The sequence below is a fragment of the Phoenix dactylifera genome, chromosome 9 (assembly GCF_051530095.1).
Source record: "Phoenix dactylifera cultivar Ajwa chromosome 9, Ajwa_hap1_PhDact_Kaust_v1.1, whole genome shotgun sequence".
NCBI classification, from domain to species: Eukaryota; Viridiplantae; Streptophyta; class Magnoliopsida; order Arecales; family Arecaceae; genus Phoenix; species Phoenix dactylifera.
This window is the reverse complement of record NC_143198.1, coordinates 5,514,537-5,538,119: the sequence shown is the minus strand read 5'-3', so window position 1 is coordinate 5,538,119 and position 23,583 is coordinate 5,514,537. Positions and strand designations below refer to the sequence as shown.

The following is a 23,583-nucleotide window of genomic DNA, read 5'->3' as shown; positions in this document are numbered from 1 at the left end:
GGAAAAATAAATTTTACCATGGTTAGTTGGTGGAAAAATGACTTTGAACAATAGCATCGGAAAAAAAATTATTATATTTGATTGGAGGCAGTCTTATATAAAAATATTGCCAAATTTTTAACAACGCCCTTGGATAAACAATTCAAGTAATAATATAATTTTCTCAATCTATTTATCAGCCATTTGCAGCCCATTTATCTAGCATCGGTAATATTGGCTATTTCAAATATTAAAATATATTTATGTGAGTTAATAAATATTTTTAAATTAATTATACATATATTAGAAAATATATTTATTACTATAAATAAATTTTAGTATGTTTTGGTATATAAATAAATATGTTAATAATTAATAAATCCTATGTTAGATTTATTGATAATTAAAAATATTTGAAATATTTATTAATAATTAATATTTAATAATATAATATTAATATATTACATTAATATAATTAATATTAATAATATAATATAATTAATATAATATAAGTGAGAATATTTTCGTCGAGAAATGATAATTTCATATTATCTTCGCTCGATAATTCAGCATTGGAAAACAAATACTACCCTTCTGGTGGTATTTATTTTATCTTCTCTCTCTGAAAAATAAAAATAAAACCCATTATTTATTTTACTATTTCTCTCATCCATTTTCATACCAAATATGGCAATTCAATACAGAATTATTTTTTCATGCTAGATTATCTCCAACTAAAAGGGCCCTAAATGTTCTTTTCCTAAGACCATATGAAAATTCTCCTCTAAACCATTCAAGCCCCTGAATCTTCTAATATTCTGAATAGCACTTTAGAAATTCAAAGAATTGATTGACCTGGTAAGTATCGTAAGATCATCAGGGCAACAAGACAAGCCTGTCCGGGATTAAAATTTCTCAAGAATCTCTTCGGTCAAATCCTACAATTTCCTTAATGAAGTGTCCTCTGCCCTCATCAACTTCTTTATGGAAATCTAAACTCAATATAGTTCTCAAGAATATATTTAAATTGGGTTACTAAACTGGAGAAAAAAAAATTGGATGGATGAAAAAGCCATAACAATGTAAACACTTAAATACCAATATATCTTCTGAATAAGGTACTCAAAGCTGTATATTACTATTCATGACGTGTTTCATAATTAGGCATGGGGGTTTAACCATAATATGATAAAAAAATAAAAATAACTAAAATAATTAAATTGTCAATTCCAACATCGGTAGAATCAGTACCAGACACCGTACCGGTTGCCTGACGAGAGTAGAAGAGACAGAGGAGGGGGAGAATGAGAGAGGAAAAGAGAGAGCGGGAAAGGGAGCGAGAGGGAGAGGAAGAAAGAGAGAGACCAACTAGAGAGCCTCCGTGAGAAAGAGGCGGAAGCCGGGAAGATGTAGAGGCGGGGTTCTGCCTTTGATCCCCTGTTACGTTGCCCCGGCCGGGCCGCCTCTCTTCTTTCCTCTCCACCTCCTTCTCTTCTCTGCTCTTTCTGTTTTCCTCTTTTTTGGCAAGAGGCGTCTTGATTTCAATGGCAGAACCATTCGGCGAACTGAGACGCTCCGAATCGGATGGTTCGGAACAGTTCTGTATATCTTGGCATACACCAATATGAATAAATAATATAGTTAACCTTACATATATTTAAGCTTTTATTTGGACAAGTTATACAATAGTAATGCTTATGAGAGTTCAATGATATATAAGAAGGGATTATTTAACATTTATTAAATAATTTATTGCATCATCACATCTTGCCGGTGATTTTTTTTTCATTTAATTCTTTCTACAGTATATTTTTTATTTATATGAAGATAAAATCATATATATTTAGTATAATAAAATAGTATTTATATGATTTGAACATTTTGGTGTCTATTAAGTCAAGGAATAAAATGGAATGACGACGTCGCAAATTCAAATTAACAGTTATTTGAGTCTCTTCTCCTCCTCCAAAAGTGTGGCCTTTGTTACTTTGTATCAATTGCCAAGTCCCTCTGGCTTCGATCCAAGAAGAATGAGAGCCAGTAGAGCGACTCCGACTTCTCCCCCCAAACCCTCTGCGATCATCCCTAAAACCCTAATCCCTTTCATCCTCTTCTCCATGCAATCCACGGCCATGTCCTACTCTTCCGGCGGCGGGCGGCGGCCAAAGAAGAAGGTCTACCACCGCGTCCCGGAGCTCGACAAGGCCATGGACCTCCAGAAGAAGCCCGCCCTCCTCCTCCATCTCCGCTCCATCATACTCTCCCACAAGAGCCGCTCGGTCCTCCTCCGCGACCTCGAGAAGGAGGTCGGCTTCGTCCAGAAGTGGAACTACCTCTCCCTCATCCAGCGCCACCCTTCCGTCTTCAAGGTATCCGGCGGCGGCGCCGCCCGGGTGCCCATCTCCGTGAGGCTCACCGAGAAGGCCGAGAGGGTTTCCACCGAGGAGGCCGAAGCGAGAGCATTGATGGAGCCCATCTTGGTGAGGAACCTTCGGAAGCTGCTGATGATGACGGTGGACTGCCAGATCCCCATGGAAAAGATCGAGCTCATAAAGTCGGAGCTCGGCTTGCCTGAAGATTTCAAGGGTTGCCTGATACCAAAGTACCCGGAGTATTTCTCCGTCCGGAATACCAACGGGGTGGACTATCTCTATCTCGAAAGCTGGGATTCTTCGCTTGCTGTCACTGCCCGTGAAGAAAAATTGGATCTTGGAAGTGTCCAGAGTTCGACCAAGGTGATTCCTAGAGATGGTAATTTCTCTGGCCCGTTTGCTTTTAAGTTGAAATTTCCGGCCGGTTTCCGGCCGAACAAGCATTACCTCGAGGAGATGCTAAAATGGCAGAAAATGGCATTCCCTTCTCCATACTTGAATCCGAGGAGGATTGAGCCTGCGACCCCGCAGGCGCGAAAACGGGCAGTTGCAGTGCTGCACGAGGTCCTGAGTTTGACTATGGAAAAGAGGCTGACCTCCGATAAATTGGATGCATTTCATAATGAGTATCGGCTGCCATCAAAACTGTTGCTTTGCTTGGTCAAGAATCATGGGATATTCTACATCACGAATAAGGGGGCAAGAAGTACTGTTTTTCTTAAGGAAGCTTATGATGGACCCAACCTGATTGAGAAATGTCCTCTGTTAAGATTTTATGATATGTTTATGGCACTAATTGGCAGGACATGCCCTGATCGGAATAATGCTATGGCGGTTTGATGGGATTTGATATCTCACTTGCACAATTAACATTGTTTCTTGTTCAAGTGAAGTGCTCCTCTCTTGTTGGTTCTGAGTATGTCGATTTTTCTGCTAAGTTTCCTGCCAAATGTGGACAAACATTGCATTGAGTTGGTGATAAAGTGGATGAAAATGGCCTTCCCCTCGCAAGTATGACTGTATCAGGAGAATTGAGCCCATAAAGCTGCAGGCCTGGAAATGATTGTTTATAATACTGCAGCAGCTCCTCAGTTTGACTGGGGAAAAGAGGCTGACATCTGATAAATAGGTTGAGTTTGTTAAGGAGTGTCACTCTCCCTGCAAGCTGTTGCTTTGCTTGGTTAAGAATCTTGGGATTCTTTGCATCATAATAAGGGAGCATGGGGGTGTTACTGTTTTTCTTCTAAGGGAGCTTTTGATGAACTCAATCTGATTCAGAAATGTCTTCCATGGAGTCTGCATGATAGTTTCTCGCATTCATTCGTAGGACATGCTCTGATTTGAGTAACGTGGCAATATTACAGAGTTTGATTTGTTGATTTTATGACTGTATGATCTATCAAGCTGATGCCACATGCTCCTCTCTTCTTTAGATATCCTGAAGATGAACTCAACCAATCATGTTTGTTCTTCACTCAGGTAGATATCCAAATCTTCAACATTTGTAACTTGTTTTAAGGAAGTCTATTTAAATGTAAATTCATGTTCTCATGCAATGAAACATTGACCTTTCCTAAAGCGTTATTTTTTTTCTTTCTTTTTTTAAGGCATAAGAGGCAGTGGAAAACTGGCAGGTAGGTAATTTCAATGTCATGAAAAAAGTCTACTCTCTAGCTTGCAGCCCCCAGCTTTTTGATTTGTATGGAGTTGCTTTCTTTCTGCAGGCATACATAATCTTTAAGTTGTTGAGAAAGCTGGTCACATTCTTTCTTGAAAAGTGGAATATAAACGTTGTGACGGTGCAAGATCACCACCAAAAAAAAAAAAAAAAAACTTTTTTTTTTGTTTTGCAAGATTTAGACCAAAACAGAAGGCCATATAACAATATTTATTTAGACTTGCTTTGGAAGTTGAAGTGAGGATATGAAGCAAATTTCAGATATGAGTACTTTAATGCAATCTGAATTTATTTCAGATTTCTGTGAAGAAATCAGCACAGATAACAAAACTCTTAATTGTATCCACAATGTTAGGCAAATTCTGAAGCACAAGGAGGGGAAGAAGAATAACAGAAAAGAAAATTTAATTTATTTCATTCATCATCTAAAACTAATTTTACACAGTTTTGACTTTGGAATGAGCCACATCATATGAACCTTTCTATACAGCACTTCATATCCTCTAGCCGGTGGGGCGGAGGTGGGATTTCTGGCAACTCCTTTTTGTTAGTCTAAATTTGATCTAAGGACCGTACTAGTCTAAAGAAGTAGCTTTTAATATTCCATAATGAAGTAGTAGCAAAATATCTCCCCATGTAGATAATAAATACCTTCTGAAAAACAACTCCCTTTGATACTAAGACAAACTTGGAACTTGGAAAAGGTAACTTCTTCTAAATCTTTGATATTTTGATGCTCTCGCTAAAAATATGTACATCATCTTTTCTATGCTTGAGTTGGTCATTATATGCAAGCATGATTAAATCCCATTTGGATGTGGCAAATACAATTTTGAAGTGTAAGGCTATACTCGATTGTTTTCTTCCAATACCTAAAGCATGTATATTTTTTATTGCATGGATATTCCTATACTAGCTTGGATGATTGTAAATCTACTTCTAGTTTTGTTTGACAATGTAACTGAAGACAGACATATGTTCCATTCAAGGTTTTCACTTTCCATTATTGGAATTGGCACCAGTACCAGTAGGTCGGTGGTACAGTATAGTACAATACCATGCCATGCTGTTCCAGCGTGAATTGACAAGGGAGGGGGAGATGGAGAAGGAGAGAGAGGAAGAGAGGGAGGGAGGGAGGGAGAGGGTGGGAAGGGAGGAAGAGAGCACGAGAGGGTGGTGGAGAGAGAGAGGCGGAGGGAGGGGGAGAAGAGACGGAAAGAGACGAAGAGAGAGAGAGAGAGGGGGGGAGGGATAGGGAAAGGGAGGAAGGGAGGGAGGAGAGAGGGCTTTCTCCCCCGTCGTGCCGGAGTAGGGTGGAGCCCCTGTTTCAGCTCCAGCACTACAGAGGAGAGAGGGCCTTGAAAGCCCTCTCTTTTCCCTCCATCTGCCTCTCTCAGAGGGCTTTCGAAGCCCTCTCTCCTCCGTGGTGCTATAATAGGGTGGAGCCCTGTTTCAGTTCCAGCAGTACGGAGGAGAGAGCGCCTTGAAAGCCCTCTCTTCCCCCTCCATCCCCCTCTCTCGCTTTCCGCCTCCCTCTCCTTCTCTCTTCCTTCCTTTGCCACTATTCCTCGCTCGCTCTCTTTCCCTTTTTCTTTCTTTCCTTCTCCTTCTCCCCTTCCCTTGCCGGTTTCTCGATCTGATGGCCGAAACCATCCTTGTGGGGCACCATATGGCTCGGTATGCCTTGAATCAAGCGGTTTGGAATGGTACTACCGACCTTGGTTCTAATTTTATCAAAGAAAGCACAATATAAAATTTCTCACCTAGTTACCCAAGAGATGGCCATAAAGTTGGTTCAAACATCTCAAAGTTGTTATGGGCTGAAAAAATGCATTTATTGTCTGTTTAGCTCCCTTAGTCATTTATTATATGTAGTTAGTATATGACCAAAGGCCTTTCAGTTCCTTATGAAAGAATTTAGTGCTTTGTGTAGTTTTTTAGTATTTCCCATACATTCTTTTCATGTGCATTCATCCCTCGTAGCCATGTATGACTGTATTATTTATTAAGTGGATGCATAGTTGTGTTTTGTGAGGGCGAAATCAAGTTGCTTGGATCTATGTTTATTGATTCATGGGTTCACATGCTATTGTTTCAGATTCGTAATTTGAAGTTTAGTGCTTACTGACGGATCCAATATGATGATAATAAGATTACAAAATATATTCAAATTAGAAAACATATCATAATTTTCATGAGGATAGGTGGCTATTGGAATCTCGCTTGGTGATAATAAATGACAAAAGATTAGAAAGGCACCTAATAAATGTCATGAGGATAACTATGCACCATTCAATCCTACACAAAACACTTTCTATTCGCCACTCAATGTTATATAAAAAAATAATTGCTTTTGAAATAACATTTGATTTATGATATGTTATGAATATTGCTCACCCAGTTCCCCACATTCCTTGATTCAGTCCAACTTATTTCCCCACAACGTCTCACTTCTACTAATTTAGAATCTCATCTTTTGATTTATGTTGGACCATCCATTAACAAGGGGCCGTTGCTTGGTGCAATGGTAAAAGGCTGGGGCTAACAAGCCCAATGACACGGGTTTGAGTCCTGGGACAATTTGTACAAAAAATGCCAAATTTTAGGTGTTTCCCTAGTTTGCCCACTCCCCCTATGTCTATTAGTATGATATCATATATTGAATTGCATCTCTATTTATTACAATGAATTTATAAGATCAAGGATATCTTTACTGTGGTTAAAGCTTATAAAGACTTGGAAATAGTTTGATTTACACCCCATCCAATCCTACTTGAACTTGACTTTGAGTCCATTAAACGTAACTTGTATTGAATTGAACTAGAAAAGATTGTGTCAGGCTAGCTTAGGCATAGTTGGATAATTCAGGTTTAAATTGTGCTTGCTTTAGTTAGGGGTTTAGCTGAGTTGAAAGTAATATGGGCTAAATTTGGGTTTGTTTGGCCCAGGAGGAAAGCAGGTTGGAATTAAGTCAATCTGGTTGAGCAATATATAAGCCTAACCTGACCTAAATTATATGTTGGGTTTATGTCAAGTTGTACACCTAAACACATTGTTCCTAGAATACTTGTTCTCTTCGTAATTATCAAATTACTTTTCATATTTCACCTATTAGTCTTTCTTTCTATGTTAATAGTATTTTGTATGTTTGGTTGGTCAATTTCTTTTGGATTCAACATAGATGATAGTTTTAGGGTTCAAACGACAATATCCGAATTGTGAAAGGATCACTCAATCTCTCAAGATAAAAGGATGTGGTTTGCTTCAAGGGAACTCTTGTGAAGTTTCTTCACTGCTTCGTCTTTGGCAGGAGATTGGATACATGGACCTTTGAGGATGCTATATTGGCATCACATACCATAGCCCCATTTATTATGGTCTCCTCTAATCTATTACATATGTATGAACAAAAATCAAGCTGTCAAAGTATGCTGTATGAATGAAAGTCAAGCCGTCAAAGTATGCGTTGGCTGTTTTACTGCTTCAAGTTCTAAGCTGTGGAATGTTTGCTATTAAAACAGCATTTGTGGTGGTCTGTGGTTGTTTTTAATGCTTTCATGTGTTCATATTTGTGGTTGTCATTTAAATATTACTCTTTAATTGGTTTCCTCTCATTTTTCCCCGGCATATAAGATGTGTGAGATGATTAAATCTTTTCTCCTTCATGGATGGATTTCTTTTTCAGTAGGGAAAGATCTTTTATACCATAAGAAAGGTGTCGGTTTATTGGTTGTTTGATTGGACGAGAAAACATCTTCTTTGTCGAAAATTGTCATAAATTTACATGTTTCTTGGCAAATGTTTTGGAGCTTCACCGCTCTGGAATATTTCATGCAGCAATTATGATGTTATCATTTCTGTATATACCGTACTTCTATTATTGTGTAGGAGAATAATAGCTATCACTAAGTTCATGATAGGTCTTTTAAGTGCAGTCAAACATGACATCTCAACTTTCATGAAACAGGGTTTATGCATATTTCCTTTTTTTTTTTGAAATTGTCCTTTTTCCATGGGGTTGGTTCATTTTGCAAGTTTGATATCTTATTCCAATCTAACATTCTCTGTTATGTTCGCATGTTTCATATATACGTTTGTATTCCTTACCTAGACATTTGGCTGCTTCACAATTATTGGGTGCTGAGGGGCTGTCGTAGAACGACACACTATCCGGAGTAGATTGACTATGTCGGCCCAAGATCCAGAACAAACACCAAACAGATCAAACAAAAAAAATGCACATAATTGCGAGAAGAAGATAACAATGGAGAAAAAAAATTGAGAAAAAAAATAAATTTATTCAAAATAAAATAAAGGTCGAAACAAAGAGTTCAGCTTCTCTCACTAGTTTCTTCACGTAACTTTCTCCCTCTATTTATCAAACCACAATCTCTCTCCTACTAAAAGACAAAAACGTCAACATCTCCTACTAAAAGACAAAAACATCAATATCCCACTCCAACTAAAAAACAAACTCAAATATATTAAGTCTAAGGCTCAACCTAACTTAATATGGACTTAAATTCTAAAGTTATTAGAACTAATGATCAACTAACAAAAATTCTAATAAGATTAGGACTTGGTAATGAATCTCAATACTCCCCCTCATTGCAAAGTCCATGCCGACAATGCTGAATTTGCCAATATCATGAACGCCCTAGTAGGCATTGCCAAAATTGCTACAGTAACGACAATATGTAACAATGTGTCGAACCAATAATTTAATAACATAACTCTTTTATTAGCTCAGATAATAATTCCTTCACTGGCTTGTCATCCTCAATGTATATATCGAAATTGATGGTATCCTTCAACATTTCTTCTCAGCACCGATTCCATGGTCACTATGCGGAGATTTCATAGAACATCCAGCTTATCCCAATAAACATCAAGTTGCTAGTTACAATCACTGCTTACCAGAACATTGGTCATTACTTACACACCTATGAAATCAACTGTAAAACTTTGGCTATTTACATATACCTTCACCTGAGCAACTCTATGTACCTGCATATAGTTGGCTTCTATACATAACATCAAATCCTCATGAACAGAGTCTTCTAACAGCTTGAACTTTGGAGGAGCTTCAAAATCAATCGGTATACTTTGTCGAGTACCAAGACATAACAGGAATCATCTCCACCAAGCATGTTTTCTTGCTGCTTGATCTTTGAAACTACTTCAAAATTAGTCAGCTTTTCACCCTCATGACTCACTAAATCTCTACAAGAAACATTCATATCCTGGATAGCTTCAGCACAAGACTCTTCTACATGATTTGACTCCTCTATATGAATTTCAATGACTGGATTAACTGTAGCATCCTTTGACTCTTCTACAATAATTTTAAAATTAACGGATTCTTCTATCATGATCTTTTCTGAACTTGATATAACATCCATTTGATCAAGCTCCTCCTGCTCTCGATTCTCTTCTAGACTTGATTGATCTTTAAACTGATCAACTTTGTTATACTTTAAAATTTCTATTATACTCGATCCAGTCTTCAACTAATCAAACTCCCCCTACTTCAAATTTTTATCTTTAAACCAATTTTATTCTTCTTCCAGATTTTCAGAAAATCCTGGAACCAACATGCACTCATCAGATAATTTTTGTTTGTGATGTCTCTTTGCTAGAACTTGAATGGATAGCCGCAAGAATAACCCTCACTTTCTTTGGCTCCTTTACATCCTGAATATGAAAATAAATTTTTCTATCAACTGAAACTTGAATAGTTCATGTCACTTTTCTAGATTTTATATTCCACTTCTTCTCGCAATCTCATTATTGAGAATATCTATTGGCATCATCTTTGACTCATTCAATATATCCCATAAATTTTGTCACATCCAATATGCTTTGACCATATGCTTCCACTTTGGATAATTAGTGTTGTTCAACTTAGGGAGAGAAGTGGTAATAGCAAAAGCAACCATATTGATGTTGGTAAGATCAGATATATTAAATCCACAGAGAGAGATGGTAGTAGCATCAGCTATAATGATTCACCTCTTGAATTACTAAAATAGAATTCCACATGCTTGCACCACCACACAACGAATTACTGGAAGTACTTCAACCATGCCGAGCTACGAACACATGAACCACTAATAATCAAGTTACCGCTCCAAAAACTATGCTCTAAATAAATTTGATTGAAGACCTAAATCGCTCAATTACTCTCTAAACTGGAAGTCTATGGCTCTGATACCATGTAGAACGACAAACACATGGACCACCAATCCTAAAATCTATAGCTCTGATACTATATAGAACAATATGCTATCCAGAGTAGATCGACTGTGCCAACCCAAAATTTGGAACAAAAACCAATCAAATCAAACAAAAAAATTGCACATAATTGTGAGAAGAAGATAATAACAGAGAAAAAAAATTTGGGAGAGAAAAAATAAATTTGTTCAAAAGAAAATAAAGGCCAAAACAAAGATTTTGGCTTCTCTCATAAAGAAGCCTCACATCTCTCCGAGAAGCTTCACATCACCAAAAAGAATTTTCTCCAGTTTCTTCATGTAACTCTCTCCCTCTATTTAGAAAACCACAATCTCTCTCCCACTACAAGACAAAAATATCATCATCTCCTACTAAAAGATAAAAAATCAATATTTCACTCTAACTGAAAAACAAACTCAAACATGTTAAGCCTAAGGCTCAACCTAACTTAACATGGACTCAAATCCTAAAGTTATAAGGACTAATGACCAACTAACAAAAATCCTAATAAGATAAGGACCGGGCAATGAATCTCCACAGCTGCACCGAAATTTTTTTTTGCATAAGAGCCTCGCATGCTACCACTGAGGTAGGCTGACTTACATGGAAAATTTGCACAACCAAATGATATCCATGATTTTTTCCTTTATAACTATGTCTCCAACATTTGGTACTTGAAGAACTTACAAAAACAAAACAGTTTCTTTCAGTACTTCGTGAAACCTAGTAATAAATAGAAACGATACTCAGACTAAGATACTGTAGCTGCATAGAAATCCTTGTCAGTATTTTGCTATTCAACTAGAGATAATTGATTTTTATATTAGTGTTTCTGTAAATATTTAGTCAGAAATATTTTCTAGGACCGTAAGTAAGTTGCCTGCACCATTTCTTTTCCTAGTGTGCTTTACTAACTGGTTGGTATGTGCATGTTCATCTTTTGTTTTCATTTTCATCCAAATACATGTGAATTTTAAAGGCTTTTAGACATGATTTTCTTTCTTCATATACCAAAAGACAGTTAAGGCTGGTGCATTTTGTTCCTTGCAAAGACTCTACATGAGAAATTGACATTTAAACATTTCAATCATCGCATATTGTAGGACTGTGACAACTCTTGTATTGTGCAAGACAATGCCGCTGAAGAAGCAGCAATATAAATTTGTTCCTTGTCTTCTTCCTTTACTTCAGATTGCACAAAGTATGTTATATATAGGTGACTAGATATCAAACCCAGTGTTATCACCAGATTTAACTGTGTGCGCCAATTGTATGTTATATTTTGCTGTTATTTCAAATTTTCATAGTTGTCAATTTCTATCCATCTCTGGAGAGACAACCATCTGGTGCAATATAGAACCCTTGGAGCTCTCTTATATTCTGGGTTGATATTTTAGCAACTACTTCTGTGCTGAGTTTTATGAGACTTTTATTGCATTGGTGCTTTCCTTGGGAAGAGATTTTATACTGTTAATCAAAGTAGAGGGATGATTTCGGAAGTATAAGAAACAAGGAGATACATGTGTCTACCAGATGTAATTACTAACTTGTTGGCTTGTGCAGCATAACAATAATATGCATTGTACACTGGGTGCTTTACGACCTCCCAGAGATTTCTAGATCCTTTTTTCTACCTTCTATTCTTTAATGTCAATTACTTTTCTGCTTCTCCTTCGTCATTTTCTCTTTTTTTAAAAAAATCTCCTGCATTGTTTTCTGGAGTTCTTTGATGTAACTTTTGATTTTTTTTTGGTGTGATTCTGTGAGAATATACACCATTTAGTTGTTTATAGGTTGTAGACAAGGATATTCTTTTTGTTTGCTAGCTGCTATGGAAACCTCGAGGCTCTGTACTCCTATTTTCCATCTTTAGTCATCAAGGTTCGGTTTTAAAATCTTTTATTTTGTCCAGTGCTGGAAACTATAAGTTATTAAGGTGTGAAGAGATAAGGTTATTTTCCTCATTTACGATTTATGCTGATTGTGGATGGTTTTATTAGCTTCATTAGAGACCTAATTGAGAGGCCCTATACCTACTGTCCATCTTTGGTAGCTGAAGAACCCTTTTTTTCCGTTGATAAGGAATCAGACAGCTTAGCTATCAAAATTTTCCTTTTTGGGCTGAATGCACTGCCCACTTTAAGATTTACTCGCACAGAAGCTTTATGTGGAATTGGGTTGAAGAATTTTTGGTTAGGACAATAGTGCTGGTAACCTAGTTAGGGTGTAGATAATTTTTCTTGGGTATATGGAGCTTCCTTTAGGCATTGACAAGGCCAAATTACATGTCAGAACCCTATAAGCTACGTTACCTAGACTATTGTGCCCACCTTGAAGAAAGCCATGTTGGATATACTTGTCAAATTCTTTCTTGCAACTTTTAGAGATTGATGGAAAACTGGCCTTTATATCAATTTATATGACTACCCTGGTGACGTTGGAAGTAGGCTTGAGCTTTTTTTTTCCCGTTCTAGAATTAGGTTTATGTATTAAAAATATGTAAAATGTCATATTTCTTGTATTCTTGTGCTAATTTTGGAGTGTGGCAAAAGAGTATTCATACTGAAAACACCTTAACAAATAATATATTTTAAGTGAAAACATTTGGACACAAATCTGATTCTCGCATCTATGTCCCTGCAACATTTCTCATAATAAAGAGATTTGAATGGGATTTTTCGAAAAACTCATCATTGGAGGAAGGGTTGTTCCTCTCAAGCTGTTTGCCGAACTTAACCTTTCATCTGATATCATATTTCTGGAATCCTCATCGGAGCAGCCTCTAATTGGAAAGTTCTTGTGGAAACTAGGAGGCGGGATCATTTTGGAAGTCTAGAAAGGGTTTTTAGGAGTGAGAAGGAAGACTCACTATTGGTGATTGATATATAAAACGAGTTAACTTAGTACATCTTACAGGAGTTTGTTTAGTTTGGACTGAGGCTCTTATTGTAAGTGATGATTAGATTTTTGAAAGACCCTTGTGGTGTTATTGTCTTTGCAATTGATTATGGGAAGGACGCTTTTATGAAGACTACTGTGGATGAAACAGAATTGGGGCGTTTATGAGATTATTGTTGCCTCCATGTTCTCATGTCGGCAGAATTAGGGAGTTTAATTTTTGCTATCTCAAAAAATTGTCAAAGTTGTTTGGTTCTGAAATTCTGAGCCTTGCTTGAGCTTCACTTAAGGATTTTATTTTATTTTTCTCATGAAAAAATGTGATAGATTAGAGTTGGTAGGTGGTAGAAATTTTCATGTGATTTATCTTGAAATTTTTATTGTCATTTCAGTATTGAAGGTTCTCATTAATTGCTTGTTAGTTGTTTTTAGAAAGAAACTTGGCTGAAGGGTTAAGACTGGTGTTACATGCAAGCTGTGCGTGGATTTCGTGATTATATTCCTTGTTCTTTTGCAGTACAGATTTGTCGATGACAGTGAAATTTTGTATATTTAGTTTCTGACCAGATATTGGCGCACTTGTTTTTTTTCTCCTCTCTTTGTGATTTTGGGGGAAAAAATGTAGTCTTCTGATCTTCAAAGCTAGGGTGTGATAAGTGGAAGAATTTTGGGAAAGGTCTGTGTGGATCTTTGCTCTCATTCAGATGTAGCTTACTGGATTTGGTTGGAGATTCTGTTATAGTAGATTTGCTGTCATCATTTTGATTTTTTTAATCTTGTGAAACATATATCTTTTGTAACATTCCTAAGAATGCGGGATCCACATATTTGCTTAACTGTTAAACACTAAGGTGATGTAGCAGGCATACTTTGAAAGAGGATTTTATCCCTGGTTTGTAATAAGCTGTTAGAAATAGTTTATATGCAAAAGTATCTTATTGATTTTGATGATAGTGCTCAGAAATTAGTAATGCTTTTCACATCCTTTTAGCCTTGAATCCAAGGGTTTTAAGATTCAGACAAAACAAATTGTTTTTGGCTGAAATAGGTTCATTCGGCTGACACTGAAATGGATCAGTTTCCGCCCTTTGGTTGAAACTGATTCATTTTGGGTGAGAACAAATTGAAACCGGTTGTTTCGAGTTCTGGTCAGTTTCTGTCAGTTTTGGCCAAGTTTTGGTTGTTTCAATCATTTTTGGCCAAAATCAATTGGAATTAACTATATATTCTTTTTTAATTTTTTTTTATGTTTACTATCATATTGCATGATTTCTTCACTTCTTTAAATACATAGGCTATATAACGTTCATTTTTGGTAGATTTCCTTTTTTTTTTAAATTAAAAGAGTGGATAGGTGATAAACATAACCCTTGGTGGGCCAAGGTCTCTAAAATAGCTCACCACAATACTTCATAAAATATAAATAGTAAATATTAATGCAAGTAACTAACTAGAATACACCAAGGTTTATAATAATGTCACTATTTATATAAACTAGTATTTTTCTGTAACTACATGTATTTGAGTAAATAGTTGCTCAGCTTTAAAAATATGAGAAAGAAATGTCTAAATTTAACATATTTCTGAATTCTACTAAGAAAATGATGAAGAAAAGATTTGAATGCTGAAAAGTTTCAGAATTTTTAACTAAAGTAAATTCTCGAGCAATTAAATTACAAAATACCAATATACTTTATGAATTTACTTATAAATATTAACTTTGGCCTAGAACTACAAAAACTAAACAAATAAATAACCTATATTACAAAATACACTAAACGGTGTATAATAACTTTGTTGCTTTTTATTTTTTTTCCATTTTTTGAATTTTCCTGATATTTATGATTGAAACTCCAAATATTTGAAGCCAAACTGCTGAAACTGATATTTGACAAAGTCCAATCGAACCGAAAATTAGTTTGTGAAGCTTACCTAAACTACAGGTTTAAGACTATTTTTGATTTCAGTAAAGGTCAACTATGCATTAGATCGATCTTCTGATGAGTATTACCGAACAAAATGTTTAGATATTGGATACCAGAAGACAAATCTTTCTGAACTGCATCTTATAACATGTATTTCTTTGAAATGTAGTTCACTATATCATGGATAGACTATAGGGTAGTCCCTGTGTGGGAGGGTTGTGACTGAGCCTAGGAAGTGGAGAGGATTGATGAGAAATTCATGGAAACTTAATGAGTACACTGTAAAGCACGAATAAACTTTCGCTAGTCTTTTCAATTTTTTAATGCAAAATATGCTACCTCTTATACATATTAAATAACATCAGAACACACTAGACACAACACTATTGCAACTAAATTTGCCATACCTGTTGTGAAGGATTTAAATGTTTGTGCTGGTGAGTGTGCTCTGCCGTTCGATGCCACATAAAAATTTAAAGTATTTTATAACTTTTTTTAAAAATATTTTTAAAAATTAATAGCCATGTGAATCCATGCCCTATGCTGATATTAGTTGTGGACTGGTACATGCCAGTGTTTGAAACCTTCCCATTATACATGTAAGTTGGGAAATGTAGGACTGATTTTCCTCATATATGGCATACTCCTAGTCTACTCCTGCATTCAGACTTTGAACTAATTTCACATCTAATATACCTTATTAAAATTTGTAACGAGCTGAAAGTTGTGGTGTTTGGCTCTATATTCCTAATGTGGAGACTCATCAACTTATGCCAAACTGTAACTTCAAGAAGGCTATTCGGGAAAGCTGAATCTGCTTTTCACGCCTTGATTACTTCTGATGTATGTAGCTTTTTCTTCAACATTTACCAAACTTATTAAATAATTTTTATTAAATAGATACAAAATTAAAATAGCACACGAAATATTGTAAAATAAAGTAATTACGAATGCACCATACCCACAGTCAGATGCTATGGTCAAGGTTTGACTGCATCTTTGGTGAGCTGCATCGGCCTTTCATCTGTGGAATGCTTGTACGCCAGGTTGTCTGTGACAATGATGTGGACTGAGATGTTTCAGTCCATACAGCAACAGTTGGAATTTCAGGGGGAAACGAGTAACTTCTTGCTCTCTACTAGCATTAATGTCCTGTTAATCTCTGTGGAAATTTCAGGAGGTGTGCTTAAGGCATGAAAAGTACAAGAAAAATGTCTACCTCATGAACCTAAAATATCCACCATGAAAATAAAATAATGAACAGAATTCATAAGCCTAGAAAAAATTTGGCTCTATGTTCTTAAACCCTGTCATGAAATCAAATTAAATTAGGACTCTCTGTGCATACACTAAATCTGACAGACTTGTAGTGTGAATCATACTTGTATCATTTAAATTTCTGCTTAAAGTTCACAAGGGCTTGTTCATTTGTCATTTGAAATTGCTTGTTTAGTTGAACAAGTGTAGATTCTTGTAACTTTCAATAGATCCGTGGGTCTAGGACTACTGTTAGCTGTTTGTAGTTAATCATCAATTTATGTTGTTGGCTATAATTTACATGTGACTGTCGATTAAATTTTATGCCAAATGGGTTGTTGATAACATCTACATGTTGCTTAATCATTATTTTCTTGCATAATATGTTTATAGATAATTAATTGATTTATACAAGTTATTTTTTCTTTGTGTTTGGATTATTCTTGATATGATTTGACTCAAAAACTCAATGGATCAAAATATAAATCTTAAACCCTATCTAATTCGATCCAAGTGGAAATGGATTGGTATTGATTCCATATTTTGATTCAAATATGGGTTGAATTTGGGGCATACCAACCCTGGACCAGTTTCCAGGCCTGCTTTTGTCTAAAGCTGCAACCAGATCGCTATGTTTGAAATAGATAGGTTAATAATTTTCAAATTATCTAAAACTAGCAAATAAACTATAGTTTCACATTTATGCCCAGCATAAAAATCATTAAAAGTTTTGTGTGCTGCTAACCTGACTAAATCTAGACAGCAACCTTTATCCTGCAAATATAAATAATCTGACACAAACTGAACTAATTTTGTAATATAAAAGATTATAATTTCAAAAGGTATTTGGCCATGGGTTAACATTTCTCTAATTATACAGCCATGATTTAATTATATGTGGTGTAATATGCCTATGAACTCATTTCATAGTCTGTTACCTGTCTAGCCTCTTCTGCCTTGCAAACTTGACTTTTATTATTATCACAATGTAATATTTAAAGAAAAATTAATACTTTTGAAAATGACCTTATATTGAATTACCTATCAGTTAATTCACTCAACTAACTCTTTCGACCATTTGCTTGATGATACATATAGGTGAGAAAAGTATTTCCAAGTGTCGGCATTGTGATAACGTGTTCAATGTTGGGTGATCCATCTGAAAGAGTATCTAGAGGGCGCTGAGGATAATATAAAAGCATTCAGTGAGGTATCTCTCAGGCCTGAGGCTCTCAACCACTTGTCATAACCCATCATGCTTCTCATGTCAGGACAAAATGGACTTATCTACAGCTGCCGGGTCATGATGAAAATGAGATGAGGAGAGAGGAATGCATTGCTTCAAGAATGCATTAGGACTTTTTGGAGGGAGGAGAGGATATAATATGTGTATTCAAGCAGCATGATCTGATTTCATTATATGATGAGCGTTAAGAGTGGGAAATTCGGATTTGCTTGAAGACCAATAAGATGTCCACTATGTTCTGCTGGGAAAGAAGACCTCCAGTTGACAGTGTGAAATCAGGGATCTGACTGTGGATCTTGATTATAATGCTGTTATAAGTGTCTCTATCTATCTGAAAAAAATAAAGTTCTATTCTGTTCTGTCTCGAGCCTTTTGTATTGACATGCATGTCTATCTTGATAATTTTCGATGCATGATGTGTTTATTATTCTTGGACATGTCCTAATGTTTTGTAAGTTGTCTAATTTGGACGGTACAGGTGCGACTAGAAAACTGTGGCTTTCTCCAAGTGTATCAAATATCTTACATGCCATTCTTGTGCTTCTCTCTCTTTCTATAGCACCACTTATTAGTTAGATAAGCATGAAGAATTTGAGCATGATATACCATAATTTAGTGATTTTTAGTGCCTCTTGCAAGCTTCGCATGTGACTTCGAGCAGAAAAGTCAGTTCTGTACAGTTTGGTGATCCTGTAGTTGTCTCATGAAAGAAGTGCTGTTTCCCGAAAAATCCAGGAAGGTTACAAGGGTGTCCGCTTACATTGAATGGTTGAATTATGACAACAAAATTTGCTCGTGTACAAAGATATGGAGTAATTTTCTAGAGATGAGCTAATTTTGATAGATAACACGTTTTACCCATTTAGATTGTTTAGAATTGTGTGATATTCTAGAAAAAAATGCACCTATGTAGACCAGTAATTATGTCACTTTCTACATAAAAGCAGTCGATGAATCCTACTGTGGAATTCAACAATGAAATCATCATCACAAAAAAAAAATGGACCAGTTTCCTATGCCATGAAGACGTCGTGAAACAGACTTGAAGTTGAATGCGCCGAGAGGCTCCTCGCGAGATTGTTATTAATCATCTAGATGATCCTCCTGGAATTTCAATGTGAAGCCCTTGACAAATAGCTGCTTGTATTGCAGTCTCATTTGTGCATTGACCATTTGATGAATAGAAAGGTCTTTTAATTGGAGTGCTTAGCAAGCTGGATTTGAAACATTTGAAAACTATATGTTGCAAAGGTGAGTAGTCAAATTATCAATTTCCTTTGTTCTTTCTTTTTTTTTTTCTTGTTTTTATGAGAAGTTACACTTACCATATGACTAAGAAAGCTTGCAAACAGCATAGCTAGAGAATCTAGTGTGGACCCCATTAATGGTGAGATTCTACAGATTGAATTGGTGGCAATAATTGGTGATCTGAAAATGCTTGTTCTGTTTTCTAGAAGTGCTTGTATCTGTAGCAACAAACTCTACCGACTTAGAATGGAGAAGGAAAGGGCATGTGGAACTTCATAAATACTAGCAATCTATATTCAACTTCTGCATTGTGACATATGGACTTTCACCTCCTCAAGTATATAGGGATAATAACAAACAATTAGTGAAAGATGGGCTACACAAAGTTTTGAGGGTGAGAGAAGCCACTTTTCAGAAAGCTAGAGATGAGAGTTTTATCTGATTTCCCTTCATTGAAATACTTTCAGGGTACTAAGCCAACCCTATTACAAAGGATTAAGGTATTTGATCTAAGACAAAATTCTTTGGCTGGTGGACCAAGAGATGAAGGAAAGTTCCAATTCAGATATGGTTCGACAACATCGACAAGTTACTTACTGCAGCCCTTTTGCTGCTATTGCTGTGGTCAATGATTTGAGTGATGAATAAGTGACAATCAATTTGGATGCACTGCATCTGGATTCCATCCCTGAGAAATCACTGTTCAGTGCATGTAGAGAAAAATTATTGGTGAAAGTTGGATGCTTGCTAGCTAATAGAGCATCTTGCTAGATGTGGAGACTATGCTTTGCCAAACCTGATTACGCTTGTAGACCTGTAGATGAATCTTTGGGTAATAAGTTTGCAGCAGCAAAGGTCCAGCACTTGTACATTGCTTTGCCAAGAAGAATTAAGAGGAATTCAAATAATTACATCCAACAATCTAACAGGTATTCTGAAAGGTAGATATGTCTTGTTAAGGTTCGGTAACCGGCTGAATCATGAACTACATTGACATGATAGGTCTGAATGCTTATGGTACCATGTCATGGAGGGGTGGTCAGTGGATGCTTCCTTTACTGAAATCAGGAATGGCATATGGAAGTGGGGATGTATGTTGGTGTATTTGATTGTGACCAGATTCTGTCAAGTAACTGGTTTCGAGTCTGCTCTCCACCAAACAATCATGTGTGAGCTTAAAGCCTAAAGTGGAAAGCAACAACTAATAATGGATGCTATGATTTTCTTTTGATGCTTTCATGTCTCTGGTCAGAGGCAACCAAAACCAATCTTTGGATTTAAGTATTGGCAGCTGGTTTAAAACATCCATATGAAAGGCACTGATAGATGCTGCTGATCGCCAAGTGGAAGCAATGATCTTTCCTTTTCCTTTGATGTTGTATATCTTGCCATAGTGCCCAACTTTATATGCTTCTATGGTTGGCCCAAAGCACATGCTTTCGACCTGTCATGCTCTATCTCTTCTGATTTAATTGGATTCTAATTCTTCAGTCTTCTTATGCATCACTCTTGCCCCCCCATCATTGTCTGTGAGCAGCAGCCTTCCATCTAAACTTTGCAATTGAGGGCCCTCTGAAGTGACCATTGCTAGAAAATCACAATAATCAGAGTCTCCAAACTAGTCTCAATAGTCCTTATTTGGATCGCATCAACCTCATGAAGCAAACTTATTTTCAGCTGGTTGTCTTATTGGTGTAGTAATTCAACCCCTCATGAGGTTGTTTTTGACCGAAAAAATGGCATTTCCTTCCATTCCATTGTTTTATTGATTCATACATTGTGTTACTTAGTTTTGCCTTTTCTATCAAGTTGATCACATGTGATTGACAAACTGCCATGTAATCCACTTGATCATTTGATCGACATGATCGCTGATCCGATGATTAGCGGAGGGAAGGGGAGAAGGGAGAGGAAGGGAGAAGCATGTTTGCTTAGAGCAAAAGACATAAGAAACCCTGCAATATATGGAATGCAGTTAGTTTCATACACATCAATTCGATAGATAAATAAGAATATTTTTTCTGAAAAAAAAAAATCCAAAACAATGCTTGGCCAGTAGGGTTATCTTACATGGTTAGACCACATATTCTTAGGGTGTAAGCTAGGTTCCTCCATTTTCAATTTTTTTTGTTGGAATTAGCTGCAAGGTTGTCAGATATGCCTTCAGACCTGTCATGTTTTTAAGGAAAGGTCATAGCATCTTTTAGCCTAATTCAGGCTTATTTGTAGCCAACAAATTATTATCTACCACTAATCAAATTTAAATTGATAAAGAAAAGACTAGTTTGGTTCATTATTTTAGCTATACCAAACCTAAAAGGCTACCATATCTAATTAGGCTAAGCATGCCAAACAGTTCTTCCCAAATTGGTGGGTCCCTTTTCACAAAGAATACTAGATCTAGATATCCATCTTTCAAGGCTAGCTTTTCACTATGGTTAAATTGCATCACCAGTCATTGCCACTGCTGTTGGAGTGGGTCAGTTTTGATGGCTATCAAACAAATGCACACATCCAATGGCATAGTCTGATGCATGAAGAAAAGGATCAGTGACTAGCCATGCTGTTGACAGATACTGAATAGGAACAGTTATGGACGGTCGAAAATTCGAAACTAAGCACATATGTTTGCGCTTTAGTTTGCATCAAAACCCAGAAAATGCTTGATTGGAGATGGTATTGGATGATTTGGAAACATGTCACCCTGCTTCTGACCTACATACTATGCAAGTAAGCTGACCCCACATGTTTCGATCAAAAGTCCTGTATTTCTTCTCCATTGGACAGAAATGCTAATCCAATATGATCTTTTTTGGCTGTAATCACAAGGTAAATGCGAATTGAACTAAATCTGCTAATTATAAGGAGCTTTCGGTTGATATAAGTTGATCGCATTGTTTGCCTAACTTTTAACATCCAGCTTGTTCATTCCATCGATCGGTATGCTCTTAGGTATCTGTAATTGTGATCTGCTTGTCAGCTTCTTTTTTTTAATAACTTCTTATGAGTCGATTAGTGCCTAATTTCCAAGTTATCACTACGGTGGCGGAGACTCCACACAATTGCCTCTAAAGGACCCACATAAGACCATTTACCAACTGAAAAGAGACAAGGGTTTTGATCTGCTTATTGTAAACATTAGCCCACCGAAGAATGATTTGGACATTAAACTTGATTGTATTTCTTGCATAACTTTTGTTATTCTGCTTCTTGATCTATTCTCTAGGAATCATTAATGACTATTAAATTTGTTTGACCTTCCTTAATCTGAAGTCTAATCTTTGTTTGTATAGTTTCTCTTTTAGAGTCCCAAGTTACCCTGATATGATCATTTCTCAGCTGAAAAGAACCAAGGATTTGAAGCGAGCCTCACAAAATGCACCCTCTTGCATCTATCTCTTGGGGGCCCAAAGGTCACATAAGAGCATGGATTCCAAGCAAAGCTCTTTGGAACGACCCTGAAAAGCACAAGCGCGCAAGTAAGGCATGTTTCCAGCTTGCGCACGGAATATTGCGGTGGGAGACCAAACCCCCATTGATACTGGTGGCAGGGAAGTTGCCTCGCGGCTAACTTTTAAGCAAGGTGAAGGTGTGTTGCTTTCGGCTTTGTGTGTTGGGAACCTGATCTCCACCTTTCTTATCCTTTTGGTCAGAATATGGTACAAACTCTTTGCTTTGAACATATGATATCTTTTGGACCCAAAAAAAAAAAAAAAAAACATATGATATCTTCCTTGGCCATAGTGAAGTGCAACGACGTATAGGAAAAAGGAAAAAGAATAAGAAAACAAAGGGGAGAGAAAGCGAGAAGAGATGGGGTCACTGTGAGATTCTCCCCAAATGGGGAGTGCAACAAAGGAAAGGAAAGGAAAGGGTGGAGGGAAGATGGTAGGGAACTATGAGTAGAGAATTCACCTTCAAGTTGGATAGGAAGAAGGAAAAGGGTGTGGGTGTATGCATGCCTCCAAGTCAAGGCCACATATGTATCCACTTCTTTTTGCAAGATTCGTTAGACGGCTATGATTCGGTTGTGATGGGAATCGAACAATCTTAGCCCTTTGAAGGTTGTAGCTTTCGAATCTTGATAGATCCACCTAAATGATGTGGGGTTACATGACCACCTAGTCTTTAGCTTTTAAGGTCTTGTGATTTTGGTTGTTAAGCAAAGTGGGGTGTGTTAGGTTGGGGATCATGGGAGTGATAATGAAGCCTTGGAATTGTGCAATGGAGGAGAATCCATGCACCTATCTATATGCTCCTTGATGGGCATTTCTCTCTTTTGCTCTCTTTTCTCTCTTTTTTCCTTCTTTCTTTTTCCTTATCCCCAACGTCCATATGTAGAAAGTGATTCTAGGATAGAATGGGGGTGACTATTGCCTTATAATGGCCCATGATCGCATGATTGTACTACACTTGACCTGAAATGTTTAATAATTTAGTTTTAATAATGATAGCTTATTTTAAGTTGCCAGGCATCAATAAAGATACAAGAAACAAGTTTGTCAACCTCACCCACCATGTGTGGTAAACAAGGAAGCTTGAGATCATAATCCTTTTAGAGGTGAATTGCCTACAAGATAATAATAAGTATAGAAGTATATACGGTGCAGTGCTTAATATAATAATACAAGATAATCCTCCTTTAGATTTTGTCATAGAAAAATATCAAACTCTCCGTGCCTACATGGCATGCACAATCTCTTAATTATCTCCCCATGGCAATATAAATTTTCTCTTTTTTATGCA

General features: G+C 36.6%; 1 protein-coding gene across 3 annotated transcripts; it reads left to right on the top strand.

The window, feature by feature from the left end:
- Nucleotides 1-1,903: 1,903 nt before the first annotated feature.
- LOC103705396 (protein WHAT'S THIS FACTOR 1 homolog, chloroplastic) lies at nucleotides 1,904-18,097 on the top strand. 3 transcript variants are annotated; one of them, XM_039115696.2, is made up of 2 exons: nucleotides 1,904-3,830; nucleotides 17,442-18,097. In XM_039115696.2, the coding sequence occupies exon 1, from the start codon at nucleotides 2,010-2,012 to the stop codon at nucleotides 3,189-3,191; it is 1,182 nt and encodes a 393-aa protein (XP_038971624.2). In that variant the 5' UTR covers nucleotides 1,904-2,009; the 3' UTR covers nucleotides 3,192-3,830; nucleotides 17,442-18,097. The 3 variants fall into 3 exon arrangements, with proteins under 3 accessions (XP_038971624.2, XP_088560180.1, XP_038971625.2); XM_088704054.2 differs by lacking the exon at nucleotides 17,442-18,097 and adding an exon at nucleotides 13,594-17,422 and having other exon boundaries at nucleotides 1,923-3,830; XM_039115697.3 differs by lacking the exon at nucleotides 17,442-18,097 and adding an exon at nucleotides 3,959-17,422 and having other exon boundaries at nucleotides 1,923-3,830.
- The last annotated feature ends 5,486 nt before the right edge of the window (nucleotides 18,098-23,583 follow it).

Bases quoted from the DNA above. Each gene is read 5' to 3' on its own strand.
- LOC103705396 (XM_039115696.2), top strand. From the start codon at position 2,010: ATGAGAGCCAGTAGAGCGACTCCGACTTCTCCCCCCAAACCCTCTGCG.